Source organism: Malania oleifera, chromosome 1 (genome assembly GCF_029873635.1).
Source record: "Malania oleifera isolate guangnan ecotype guangnan chromosome 1, ASM2987363v1, whole genome shotgun sequence".
Classification (NCBI taxonomy): Eukaryota; Viridiplantae; Streptophyta; class Magnoliopsida; order Santalales; family Ximeniaceae; genus Malania; species Malania oleifera.
In genome coordinates, this window is record NC_080417.1 from 125,660,323 (window position 1) to 125,674,037 (window position 13,715).

Sequence of the window (13,715 nt, forward strand, 5' to 3'; positions counted from 1 at the left end):
GAAAACTGTATGTACATCAATTGTGTTTTTGTAATTAACTATAAATCTGTATATCATGGTACTGTAAAACTATATAATCATGGTATTTCTGTAAATACATTCACTGTCTGTATATTTTGTAAAACACATCTCTAAAAAATATTGTAAAGCATGTTTCTGTACTATATCTATATTCTCAAGCCACACGGTAATTTTAAAACATATTAATCATGTTTAATAAACTGTATAAATCTCTACTGTAAACAATACTCTGGTGGAACATTTATAATTTTATACTGAAAACATACTCAAATAACCTAGCATAGCATATTTCTCTTACCTGTTTCTTGCTAAAAATCTGCTACTATTAACAGGTCCAACACCCACAGGGTTCTCTATTCAACACCCTAAAAATCATAAATTTCATAATAAAATATCAATATTTCTTGGCCTACATCATTTTCTATAAGTGTCAGAAGTCCAAAAACTGAATAAAAGATTTTACCCTGAATTTAGGATGAATTCCAACTTCGTTTCACCAACGATCCGCTCTGACAGACTTGAAGAGAACTCTTCCAGGAACGTCGTGGTGGCCTCAGATCGTCGATCTAGTGACTGACGAGGCCAAAATCGAAGGAAGAAAAGGGAGGAGCCATAGAGGTAGATAAAGAGAGGGTTTACGGATATTTTTTTGCGATTAAAATCAGTTTAGGGTTATTTATACTGCGGGAATCGTCAACGAGCCACGTCATCTCGTCGATGAGTTCTTAAGAAATTCGTCGATGAACCTTACCCTTCGTTGACGAAATTCAGAGTAGCTTGTTTGCGAGGTCCTGTTGTACCTTCGTCAACGAATCCCCTGTATTCGTCGACGAGACCTTGGTAAATTTCTTGAAATTATCATTATCTCCAAAGTGCGATGTCGTCGACGAATGCGTAGCCTTCGTCGATAAAGTCTACTGCCTCCTTCTGTTCCTGTTTTCATTTTCCTCCCTCTTTATTATTAAAATATTATTATTCTTTGGGTCATTACAGAGTATCTCGGAGAACATATCAGGCGAACACAGCTCCAGAAAGGGTGTACTCGCATACTCCAGTGGATGCTGAGCATGCGGGAAATGTGGTGACAGGTACTATGATCTTGCTTTTGAATAGAGCTGTAGTTTTACTTGATTCAGGTGCGACCCACTCCTTTATATCTATTAATTTTGTTAAAGTGTGTGGGGTGGAGACCCAAGTCATGGGTGAAGGATTGTCTGTAACTACTCCATCTAGGAGTGTAACATTTTGTAGGAGGATGTTAGAAGGCTGTCTAGTGGTAATTTAGGGAAAGTTGCTACCAGCGAATCTTGTGGTTTATGATATGTCAGGGTTTGATGTCATATTGGGGATGGATTGATTATTCTCCAGTTATACTGTGATCGACTGTCGTAGGAAGGTGGTATTGTTTAGACCTCCTCGGGAGCAGGAGTATGAATTTGTGGGATCGTGTGTGCGTTTGATGCCACAGGTTCTATCGGCACTACAGGCGATGAGGTTACTCTTGGACGGATGTCAGGGGTACCTGGCTTGCGTGAGGGAACCGCTGCTGGATGAGTTGAGGCTCGAGGATATTTGAGTAGTCAGTGAATTTTCGGATATGTTTCCAGAGGATTTACCCAGTTTACCTCCGGATCGTGAGGTGGAGTTCGCAATAGAGTTGCTTCCTGACAAGACACCGATCTTTAAAGCTCCGTACCGGATAGCTCCAGCACAACTTCAAGAGTTGAAGGAGCAGTTAAAGGAATTACTGGACATGGGCTTTATTAGACCTAGCGTTTCGCCTTGAGGAGCTCCAGTTTTGTTTGTAAAGAAGAATGACGGGTCGATGTGCATGTGCATTGATTACCGTGAGATTAACAAGGTGACTGTGAAGAACCGTTACCCTTTGTCTCGTATTGATAATCGCTTTGACCAGTTACAAGGGATACAGGTCTTTTCGAAGATCAATTTACGGTTAGGGTATCATCAAGTGAGGGTCAGTTCTGGAGATGTGGCGAAGACTATTTTCCAAACTAGATACGGCCACTAAGAGTTTTTGGTCATGTCTTTTGGGTTGACGAATGCTCTAGAAGTGTTCATGGATCTTATGAACATGATTTTTCATGAGTACCTGGACCGGTTTGTAGTGGTGTTTATTAATGATATTCTGGTATACCCGAGGAGTTTAGAAGAGCATTAAAACCATTTGAGATTAGTATTGCAGATTCTGAGGGAGAAGAAGTTGTATGCTAAATTGAAGAAGTGTGAATTTTGGTTGAATCAGATTACATTCTTAGGCCATGTGGTGTCTAAGGACAGAATCTCAATTGATCCTAGTAAGATCGAAACAATGGTTGATTGGGTGAGGCCAAAGAGTGTGCAAGAGGTTTGGAGTTTTCTAGGACTAGTAGGTTATTATCATCAGTTTGTGGAGGGTTTCTTCAAGTTATCTGAGCCTCTGACTCGATTAACCAAGAAGGGGGTGACATTTGAATGAACCAATGATTGCGAGCAGTGCTTTCAGGAGTTGAAGCACTGACTAGTTACTGCTCCGATTTTGACTATTCCACCCCAAACTGATGGACAGTCGGAGAGGACAATACAGATCTTGGAGGATATGTTATGGGCTTGTGTGTTAGATTTCGAAGGTAGCTGGTTAAGGTTTATGCCACTGGTAGAGTTCGCTTATAACAATAGCTTCCATTTTAGTATCGGATGGCACCATTCGAGGCTTTGTATGGTCGGAGGTGTTGATCTCCTCTATATTGGAATAAGGTTGGTGAACATCAAGTGTTAGGACCTGAACTCGTACAGCAGGCGTCCGAGAAGGTGGGTTTGATTTGAGATAAAATTAAATCAACTCAGAGTCGGCAGAAGAATTACTGAATTACGCAGATGTTCGCCGCTATGAGTTAGAGGTCGAGGTGGGGGGTAAGGTATTTCTGAAGATCGCTCTGATGAAAAGGGTGATGAGATTTGGGAAGAAGGGCAAGCTAAGCCCGAGGTATATCGGACCATTCAAGGTTCTTAAGCGAGTGGGTCTGGTAGCCTATAGGATTGCACTACCCCCAACACTCTCGAAGATTCACGATATGTTTCACGTATCCATGTTGAGGAGATACGTGTTGAATCCTTCGCATGTTATTAGTTTTGAGGACTTGGAATTTAGGGATACTTTAGCGTATGAGGAGGTACCTATTCAGATTATGGATCGTAAAGTTCAGAAGTTACGTACCAAGGATATACCGTTAGTAAAGATATTGTGACGGAATCATGAGGTTGAAGAAGCTTCTTAGGAACTGGAAGCAGAAATACACCGGAAGTATCCACAGATATTCTGAGTATGTGTACATTACCCTACTTTGTATTGGAATAGGTGGTTAGTCTTAGGGAGTGTGTATTTATGAACTTCTGAGACAGTTTATGTATGTAACCATAGTATTCCTCCGCCATAAGTGAGGGTATGTATATATTGTGACGGTACTGCGTTGTAGTAGTCGTCGGTTTCTTTTTCTTTCTAGAGTTGAGTGTGTATTTGATTGTATGAATGAGTTTGTGAATGAGAGAATGCAAATTTCGAGGATGAAATTTTTTGTAAGGAGGGGAGGTTATAAGAACCCGATCCATGTTATATGGATTAAATTAATAAAGAGAAGGGTAAAAAGGTAATTAAGCAAAGTTCGTTGACGAAGTCAGAGTTCATCAACCAAGGCCTTTTGTTGCTCGGCGACGAAGTGCAGGGACTCGTCGATGAGGAGAAGCCGAGAGATTTTGAGCAACCAGAAATCTTAGGCTTGTCGACGAGGCTACCGTTTCGTCGACGAGCTGTCTACATGGGCTCATCGACAAAGACGCCATTCGTCGACGAGGTTGGCCGAGTCAAATGGCTATAAATATTCATTTTCATTACTTCTCAACTAAGTAATCTAGAAATTTTCTCTTTCTCTCACTCGAAGGGCACTCTCTCTCTAGATTTCTTCGTTGTATGTTGCTAGAATCATAAATCCGATATTACCACGAGGATCAAGGAAGGATTCTCTACAAGTTTTACGGATTAGATCTTCATTTTGGGCATTTTTGGGTTTTGGCTCAAAATCGAGGTAAGGCTCAATTTTTTATTCTGTTCCAGTAGTTGTGTAGGTTATAGAATTGTGAGCATGTTTGGTTTTGTGATTTGTAGGTTTTCGGAACTCGGTTTGCAATTTAGGGGCCGTAGAGCTCGGGTTTGGATATTCGGGAAAAGGTAAGGGGATTCAGTTATATCGATTATTTTTTAAATCAGACTCGGTAGAATTGTAATCCACGGTCCTGTGTGCATTTTGGTTACTCATTTGGGGAAATCTAACGGGTAAAATTATGGGTTTTTCATGTTACAGTTTTGGAAAAAAAAAAAAAAAAAAGGTATTGGGCTGCATCCTTGATTTTGTTAAAAAACCATAAATATATTGTGATATATATATTGTGTTATAGGGATGACCGTGCCTTGACTTGTTTTAACTGTGTATGTTTGGAAAATCGTGATTTTAAATTACCAAATGGGTGTAGTTTGTTTGGTTATATGAGCATGCATGGTTGTGTTTTGATGAAATGCAATAGAAACTGAATTCCAAATTGTTTCAACTACTGAAAGAGTGTCCAACTCTATATCCGAGTACGTAAGCCTTACCGGCTGATCACCGAAGGGTGTGGATCCACCAGTTGTACCGATATGATGCCATGGGAGCCTGGGGCAACGCTATGTGCCGGGGATGCCGTGTAATGCGAGCCGGCTTCAGGTCGAAGGGTGTGACGTTACCAGGTTGCTTGATCATGTGTGTGTGCGTGTATGCCCTGTACTAGAATTGTTTTGTGAAAATACTAAAATTGTATTTAACTATGTATATTTTGCGTCATGATAACACTCAAATGTCACACACCGATATAACCTGTATTTGCCTTACTAAGAGATGTCTCATCCTTACTGTATGTACATATTTTTCAGGTTCTTCAAGTAACCGGAACTAGCGTCCTAGTGTTGAGAGCGTAGTGGTTGGTGTACTGTGAGAGGCGCTTAGGTAAGTACTAGGATTTGACTAGGTTGTTTGTATGGTTTTGGCCGACACTCGGGTTTATGTTGTATTATGGATCCTAGTTTCTTTTGTATACTCTAATATGGTACATAATGTGTATAAAAGACTATTTCCGTTGTGTTTATCCTTCTTGTATATGGATGTGTATAGGATGTCTGGAAACCCCACGAGGTCGTACCTTCATTCATTGTGTTGTGTCATGGATTTTATATGATATAAGGACAAGTTAGGTTACTATTTCACCCTTGGGTCCCATTACCGGGTTCGGGGTATGACATTATTGGTTGATCTTACAAAAGTTTAAGGTGGACTAATTGGAAATAAGCATGTTAAGATCATATTGCATCAAATTTCCATGCTACACATTCACATCATGATCTATGTCATTTAGTTGTATTGGCATATGTGACCATTAATGGGTCGAGTTACGAATATTGTAACAAATGCCGCTTTGATCCTATGTTGGTATAATTGATGGACCGAATTGATTATACATACATTTCAGTATGACAGCAAAGTTGAGCTCATTCGGTTATTTTTGTAATACATAATTATGAGGTTACACATATAACCCGAGTGAAAGATTGTTAGATCAAAATTCAAATATGAGCTTATATGTTAAACAATTATGTGCTGTGAACTGTCTAATAAGAATATGTCCTATTTAAAAGTGATTAGTTATTTTAATAATGACTTTAATGTATCTAATAGGTTGTGAATCTTTAATATATAAATACTTTAGTGGTAATTTCCATTTATTATGATGAGCGAAAATAAAAATACACATGATCCACAATTATATAAATAATGGTTATGGTCCCCAAATCGCACGAATGGTTCCAAAATTTTTCTTATGTCATCCCATCGCCAAAGAGAACACAAAGAACGTCAAAAGAATTCTCTGAACATTACGTGTTGATCTGAAAGATCATTTAAACGATTCGATACATCTTGAAATACTATGCATTCAGGTGCATTTTCACATTTGATTTAATGTTTTTGATGATTTGACAATTATCGCTTGATGATGGTTTACATCAACTAAAGGAAATATTTTTTTAAAAAAAATCTAACATTCAGATAAGTCAAGTTTGTCCTCCGTGAATCTTCGTGCGGCGTCATTTGCTCTGATCATTGACGAGGGAGTATAACCAGTGTAGCAAAGCTACAATAAATTCATCTCCTTGGCGGTTTACTTACTATCATCTTTCCTAACCCAAAACACAATCCCATCAAGCCTGTCCTGGGAAGACAATGAGAAAAACTCTCCTTACATTTAAACACTCAAAAGAAAGGAAAAGAACACAATCCAATCCATCAGGTGCTAACAGAGCTAGTACTTTCAGAGGCAGTGCATCTCTGCAACTGATGTAGGACACTGGTGGGTGACAAATTGGGGACTGGCGATCTTAGCGCCTCCGCCAATGGTCCTCCCATTGAAGTCACCTGGTTCGCCTCCCATCCTCCACCCCAACCCGATAAGAGCTGCCGTGCCCCTCCGACGACAGGGATGGCCTTGTCTTGGTCGTCTCTGTTACCCGTTGAAAGTTTCAAAGAGGTGTCTGATGCAGTGTTCCCAGGAATTGATATGGTGAGGCAGGTGGTGGAAGCTGCAGGGGTGGCATGGTCAGATTCATCTTCGGGTGATCTAGGCCAGTCGTCAAAAAAGTGACGCAGTTTCTGGCCATTAGATCTAACAGTAGCATTCCCTGTGACCTCAAATTGTTGTTTGCAGGAACCTCTATCATTTTGGGACCCTGAAGATCTACATGAAAAAAGGAAAACGGGAAAAAACAAAAAAAAATTGTTGGACCACAGATTAAGCAAGTAAGATGAGTAAAGGAAGAAAGGGCAGAGAGGCATGGCAGAAGCAAGCATGAGTGCATGTGCTTTCAAAAGGAGTGGCCCGGGTCATTTTTCTGTAGAATCTAAAGCACTTTCCCAGATTTGAAACAGCTTTGCCAGAACCCCAACAAGGCCCCACCGAGCTGATATCCATGACCTACAAACTATGCTATTTTTCCTCCTCTTTTTATTTTTATTTTTGGCTCCAATCTGCCAAACCAAGTTGCCAATTTGCCATTCTGTTGTAATGGCCCAAAAACATAGTTGTCCCAAAAATATTCAAGCAATTGATGCCTGTTTTTAACACCAATGGATTGCCTAATTCTATAAACATGGGAAGTCAAAACATTCTCTCCGTAATCAAAACCCAGATGGAGCAGGAGCATATATATATATTACCTTTGGTTGAGATGGAGGTCAGAGGAAGGCAAATGAGGCCCTGAATGAGTGAAAGGAGTTCCAGCCGCCACCGCTGTTAAGGGTGTAGCAACAATGGTGGTAGAAGTTTTGAGGGTTGCTCCACCACCAGCAGCATGGGTAGCGGTTATGGGGGTTTCCACAGGCTTTCTTGAACGGTTGCGGCCACGGTGCACGTGGCGCTCGCAGTACTTCTGCCCAGCTACCACGTCCCTTGAGCACCTCCACTTCTTTCCGTCGGTTCTCCGGCACCGGCCAGGTTCCGGATCCATTGCAGCTCTTCCCCAGTACCCTGATTGCATTGCTGAATGCTTACAACAGCTTATGGAACTCGAAAGTTGCGCCAAAGAAAAACAGATTGATTGAAGAATATGGATTAACATGCACAGTAACATAAAGGTTGTGTTTGGGGCATACATTCACTTCAGGCCTTCAAATTGAATGTGTAGATTTTAAAGATAACTTAATACAATTTTGTACCATTCAAACTAAAATCCAAAAATATAAGAGATAAATGACCTGTGAGCAATGTTAGTACAACCCCATCTTCACAAACAGATAGAAATGCCATTTTTGCTTGAGAAAATAAAATAAAATAAAAAAATAATTTTCAATTTTTATTGTATCCTATGCATATTAACTCTATTAAAAATGAAAATTGATTCTAATATAATTAAGATTTGAAAATAAATGTGTTTAATTTTTATTCATTAGTTTGATATATCTTTCCTTCTTACTATCCTAATTATAAATAAAAAAAAAATGAATTTCTTAATTTGTTTAATGGTTTTAAATTTTAAATGAGAATTAACCAAACTCACACTGAAACAAATTCAAATCCAAAAAACCACAAAAAATGGGGTAAATAACCGCTGGACAATATCTAACATACCCCATTTTCGGAAGCAAATCAGGAATCCATTAGAGTACAATAAGACAAAGTAGAAGAAATTGTCTAGGAGGAAGATAAAACAGCAAAACATATATGTGCAAATTAATAACATTGTTGTTCAGCAAATATAATTGATAAATAAGCTAGCCTTGTGAGAAAAAGCACAAAGAACTTACATGATGGTTGGATACATGGCGGATAAAAGGGTTGAAGAGGGTGATGGGGGTAATTATTATTATGTGGGGGAGTATTGCTCATCAGAAGGCTCTTCTTAAGAGGCTGAAGGAGTTCAGGAGGAACAGCAGCTCCAGCCAGCATGTGCCTAAAGATTAGAGCCTGCAGCTCAAGCTCCTGCCACTGAGCTAAGCTGAATAAACCTCCCATCCCTACAAAAACCCACAACCACAAAATTAATTAAGATCACTATATTGAAAACAAGTATACAGTGAAACAAGAAGCCCAGAAAGTTGATCAGAAGATGGAAGATAGAGAGGAAAAGGGATTGAAAGAAAAAAGGGGAAATTAAAGAAATGAGAATGCTCGATGTTGTTACTGGGGACTGATGTGGTGAGGGGAGGAGTTGAATCTGGGAATGCTGACAAGGAGCTGCGGGTGATTATTTTGGGGTTGGGATATTCAGGAGGGTGTGCAGGTGAAGGTACAAACAATGGGAGAGCAGACCCAGACTCAGATGGGTGTTGATCATCGTCATGGTCATGGATAAGTGTTGGGGACTTGGCTGAAGAAGGTTGTCGCTCTGACTCATGCTGCAGCTGGTTTTTCCATTGCTTCAGGTGGAAGTCCATAGAGAGAGAGAGAGAGAGAGAGAGAGCGAGAGGGCTGTTTGATTGCTTTGGGTTTGGGTTTGTGGGTATTTAATTGCTTTGCTTGGGCGAGTTGAGAATGCGTGGAGAAAGCCTGTAAAAGCTTCCGAGGCTTCGGTTGGCTCTATGCATCCCCCTGTAGTTTGCAGAGAGAAAGAGAAAGAGTAGAGCAGAGGGTTTGAGGGTAGTGGTGGTTCGGGAAAAGACAGTCAGACAAGACAGTTGAGAGAAAGATGCCTGAAACTAATCAGATAATTAATTAAAAACTACAACATTAATTTATATATAATATTATATATGAAGAGAGGGAGAAGGAGAGGGAAGGCTCCTGCCGGCCGCATGCAGTAGTCTTTTTGTTCTATTCACTTGGCATTGGAATTGGGAATTGGGAACAACAACCAAGAGAGGAAGGTTAATTCATTCCAGTTTCTCCCGTCAATAATATTCTATTTCGAAAAAACATTTTTCAAAATAATGCTGATGTAATTTTACTACTTTATTTAGTAAAATTTGTTAAATTTACCTCGCATCAACGCCGACTTATTTAAATTTTATTGAACTAGTGAAATTATATCAACGCCATTTATTTCAGCCGCAAGATAGATACATAGGTCGCTTGGATTTTGGGAAAAAGAGATTAAAGAAAAAGAGGCGTCCTTTCTTGGCATGCCATGTGGGGGAGCCGACAAACACATGCAGCTACCTCTCATCTTTCTAGCTCTTTACCCAACGAGCCACCCACTCACTCCCTCCCATTTTTATCTCATATATATTTTTATACATAATATTCCACCATGTATCTCCTTCTAAAGTTATTTTTTCTTAAATTTTATTAATTTATGCATGATTATGGCTAGCTTAATTCCTTCCTGTGAGAGCTTGGATGAGTTTGATTTGCAGGCCAAGAGCTCGCTTTCCTCGTCTGGACACGCAGTGCCATGCAAGCTGCACCCATAGGCCAAAGTTATTCCGATGCATGCATCACCGACGCGTATCCTTCAAGTTCCATTCTTATGCTATATATTGCTGCTTTTGTGTCAGAGAATGACTAGCTAGGTGTCTTCTCGATGTATTATCAGGGAATGAATTACAAATATAATGAATTGGAAAATTAAAATGAGAAGCTGGAATATAAAATTATGCTGAGTTTCATTTCTTTTCACCACACTAAATAAAATCATCAATTAATAGCTAATCCATTTGCGGCACTTAACCATGTTTAATTAATTAGATTGGCTGACTAGTTTGTCTGCAAAATCTATAACAGGCAATAGCCTCTGGTTGTAGTCCTCCATTCCCTAATCCAATAGTAATGGTGCCTAAGTGCGCACTTGGGGTTTAGAATTTTTATAATATCTATTAGAAAGAAAGTTAGGTTTTAAAGGAAAATCAACAAAATCCTCCCATTAAGCTTTACCATCGAAGGGTGAAATTGGACAGCAAAATTTAATGGGAGAAACACAATAGTCCTTCTCAAGGACCTAATTTTTTTTAAGTGAAAATTTTACGTTGTAATTTTATAAAAGATGTAGAAAGAAGTATGGATGGAAAATAAGGTTTCTCTTTGTTCCATAACACAAGCTAGCCCCTATTTTTTTTTTTGGGGGGGGGGGGGGGGGAGCCTAGCTACCTTATATTGTACCCTAGTCGAATCATTTTTCAAGCCTCCATGCAAAGGGTTTAATTTGATTCATCTGGTAGCAAATATTTTCTTTTGCAAGCTAGTCTATTATTAGCAAACATGTATAATTAAAAAAAATTAAGTGAGAAAAACATTACACGGGGAGAACAAAAGAAAAGAAAATGCAGGACACTTTCATTGATGTAGAGATGTCCTATATATAGGACTTGTACAAGGTATAGTTGTTACAAATTCAAATGCAAATTCAAAAGTATTTAAGTACTAAATCAAAAAAATTCTAAACTATAAAATACAAACACATATTCAATAAATACAACTGAAAAATCTCATATCACCGCAAACTATCAAATATTCAACTATTAGGATTCTCGACAATTTAGCAACAGGCATAACCGTCGACGGTTTTCTCACAACAAACATTCTTTCTCAAACCATCGAAGCAACCGTTGAGGGGTTTAGTGAAACTGTCGACAATTTTCTGGAAAACGACACAATTTCCTTAATACACCCTCTCTAGTTAGGCATGCCATCAGTTAAACCAATTTTGGAGCATAGAGAGTGAAATTTGTGACGGGGTAGAGCCTTAGTTAAGAGGTCTGCAAGTCGATTGTAGGTGCTAACATGAGAGACTTGGAGCAAACCTTTGGTAACTAGATCACGAACGAAATAAAGATCAATAGCAATATGCTTTATCTATGAATGCATAACAGGGTTAAGACTCAATTAGGTAGCATCAATATTATCATAAAATAGATATAGGGGCGTAGTAACTAGAACACCGAGTTCCTAAACCAACGAGTGAATCCAAACAAGTTTGGAGGTGGCTGAAGTAAGAGCCCGATATTCCTCCTCAGTAGAGGAACGAGCCACAACATGCTGCTTGTGTGTGCTCCATGAAATGAGGCAATCACCCAAAAAAATAAGATGAACAGAGGTAGAGGATTTGGTATCTCTATCACTGACCCAATCAACATCATAAAACCCTTGAAGAGTGAGATTCCTAGGCGCTTGAGGAGGATGTCATGATGAAGAGTGCCCTTCAAGTAGCGCAAAACATGTTTGGCAGCGGTCCAATGGAGCTAAGATGGTTTATGCATGAATTGAGTCAGCTTATTGACCGGGAAGGCAATGTCGGGCCGAGTTAAAGAGAGATATTAGAGAGCTCCTATAACTCGGCTGTAAGAACCCAACCCGAAAATCTCAGATTTAATAAATAACAAAAAGGTAAAAAGGTAAATTTAGCAGGCTTCATCGAACGAAACCCTTGTTCTCATCGACGAAGGTCCTTCTACTTTTCGTTACCGAAATTCAGAGCCTAGTCGACGAAGAGATACCGAATGAGTTGTAAAATATCAGAATAGGGTTCGTTGCCAAAGGAACTGGTTTGTTGACGAAATGCTTGAATGGTTCATCCACGAAGGTGCCGTCTCACCGATGAATTGGACCGGGTCAAGGGTCTATAAATAGGATATTTTGTTGCCTCATTGCTAAGAAACCTCAAAATCTATCTCTCTCTCTCTTTAGAACTCGAATCTCTTTCTCTCTCTCTAGGGTTACAAGCTATCTGTTACCTGAATCGACGATCCGACGTTACCATGTGGATCAGGAGGAGAATCTCTACGTTTATAGTGGATCGAAATTTCATTTTGAGGATTTTTGGGGTTTGATAAAAAATCAAGGTAAAAGTCCGATTTCATTTCTAGTTTGGTAGTTATATAGTAGTTTTGAATATATTGAAGTATTGTTCTTCGATTCTTAGGTTTTGGGAACTCAGTTCGCTGTTTTGAAACCGTTTAGTTCATATTTTGGTTTTTGGGAAAGGTAAGGGGTTTCTATTTATATCAATTATTTTTGTAACCTGAATTAGTAAAACTATGATTTACAATATTATAGATGTTTTGGCTACTTATTTGGGAAAATCTATCAGGTGAAATGACAGGATTTTTGAGTTTACAGTTTTTGAAAAAAACTGGGAGTTTCGGGTATCATCTCTGTTTTTGTTGGAAAACTATATATTTGGTTAAACTGTAATATAGAGATGATTGTACCTTTGATTATCTTAAATTGTATTTTTGGAATACCTGATATGAGATTGTTTGTATACCCAAATAAGTGTGGAATGAGCTTATATATATTGAATGATATGTTTTGTAAAAAAGCATGCTGATTAACTACCGTAGGCTGTGAATGATGTATTTTATGGAAAAGCATGTCGATTAACTATCGTAGGCTGTGTGTAATTGAAATGAGATATAGAAACGTGAGTTCCAAAATGTTCTAGGTTTTGTGAAAATGTCGAATCGGGATAAAATCGAAGGCCTAGGACAATTGAAGCGTGCCGATTAACAACTGAAGGTTGAGATATGAGGTGTGTAGGAATAATACCGTAGGAGGTGATATCTGGCTTGAGGCCGAGGGTGTGCAATACCATCTATGATTCCGGTTGGTCACCGAAGGGTATGAGTTTGTACCATGTTTGCACCGGTTGAATGCTGTGGGGCTTAGGCTATGCCAGGTTATCGGGGGTTCCATGTCGTGCGGCCGACTTAGGCCGAAGAGTGTGATGACACTAGACTGCGATGTTTTTTGAGATGTATACTGGAATTGTCTGTGAAAATACTGGAATTGTGAAATGTTTATGTTTTATTGTTGAAATAACACTCATGTGTCACACACCGATATAACATGTTTCTCCCTTACCGAGAAGTGTCTCACCCCTATCATACAAATATTTTTCAGGTCCTTTGAGTAGCCGACACTAGCGTCCTAGCGGTTCAAGAGCGTGGTGGTTGGTTAGCTGTGTAGAAGTACTTGTGTAAGTACTGGTCCTTTGATGAGTTATCATTTTGGGTTATGTAGACACTCAGGGTTTGTTATGTGTTTTTGGGGAACTAGATCATGTTTTGTATAGACTCTGGTATGGTTTTATAAATGCATGAGGTTGAATTTTTCTTTTCGTATATGGTATATGTGATTGTGGATAGGGTATATGTGAACCCTACGGGGTCGGACCCTTGCATTGTATG

At 39.2% G+C, this 13,715-nt stretch overlaps 1 protein-coding gene across 1 annotated transcript; it reads right to left on the bottom strand.

Annotated features, from left to right (window-relative positions):
* Positions 1–5,957: 5,957 nt before the first annotated feature.
* LOC131157244 (growth-regulating factor 3) lies at positions 5,958–9,264 on the bottom strand. Its single transcript, XM_058111239.1, has 4 exons — positions 8,777–9,264; positions 8,400–8,609; positions 7,314–7,623; positions 5,958–6,834 (listed from the first exon to the last, which is right to left on the bottom strand). Exons 1-4 carry the CDS (start codon positions 9,027–9,029, stop codon positions 6,387–6,389), a joined length of 1,221 nt encoding a protein of 406 aa, XP_057967222.1. The 5' UTR covers positions 9,030–9,264; the 3' UTR covers positions 5,958–6,386.
* Positions 9,265–13,715: the final 4,451 nt, after the last annotated feature.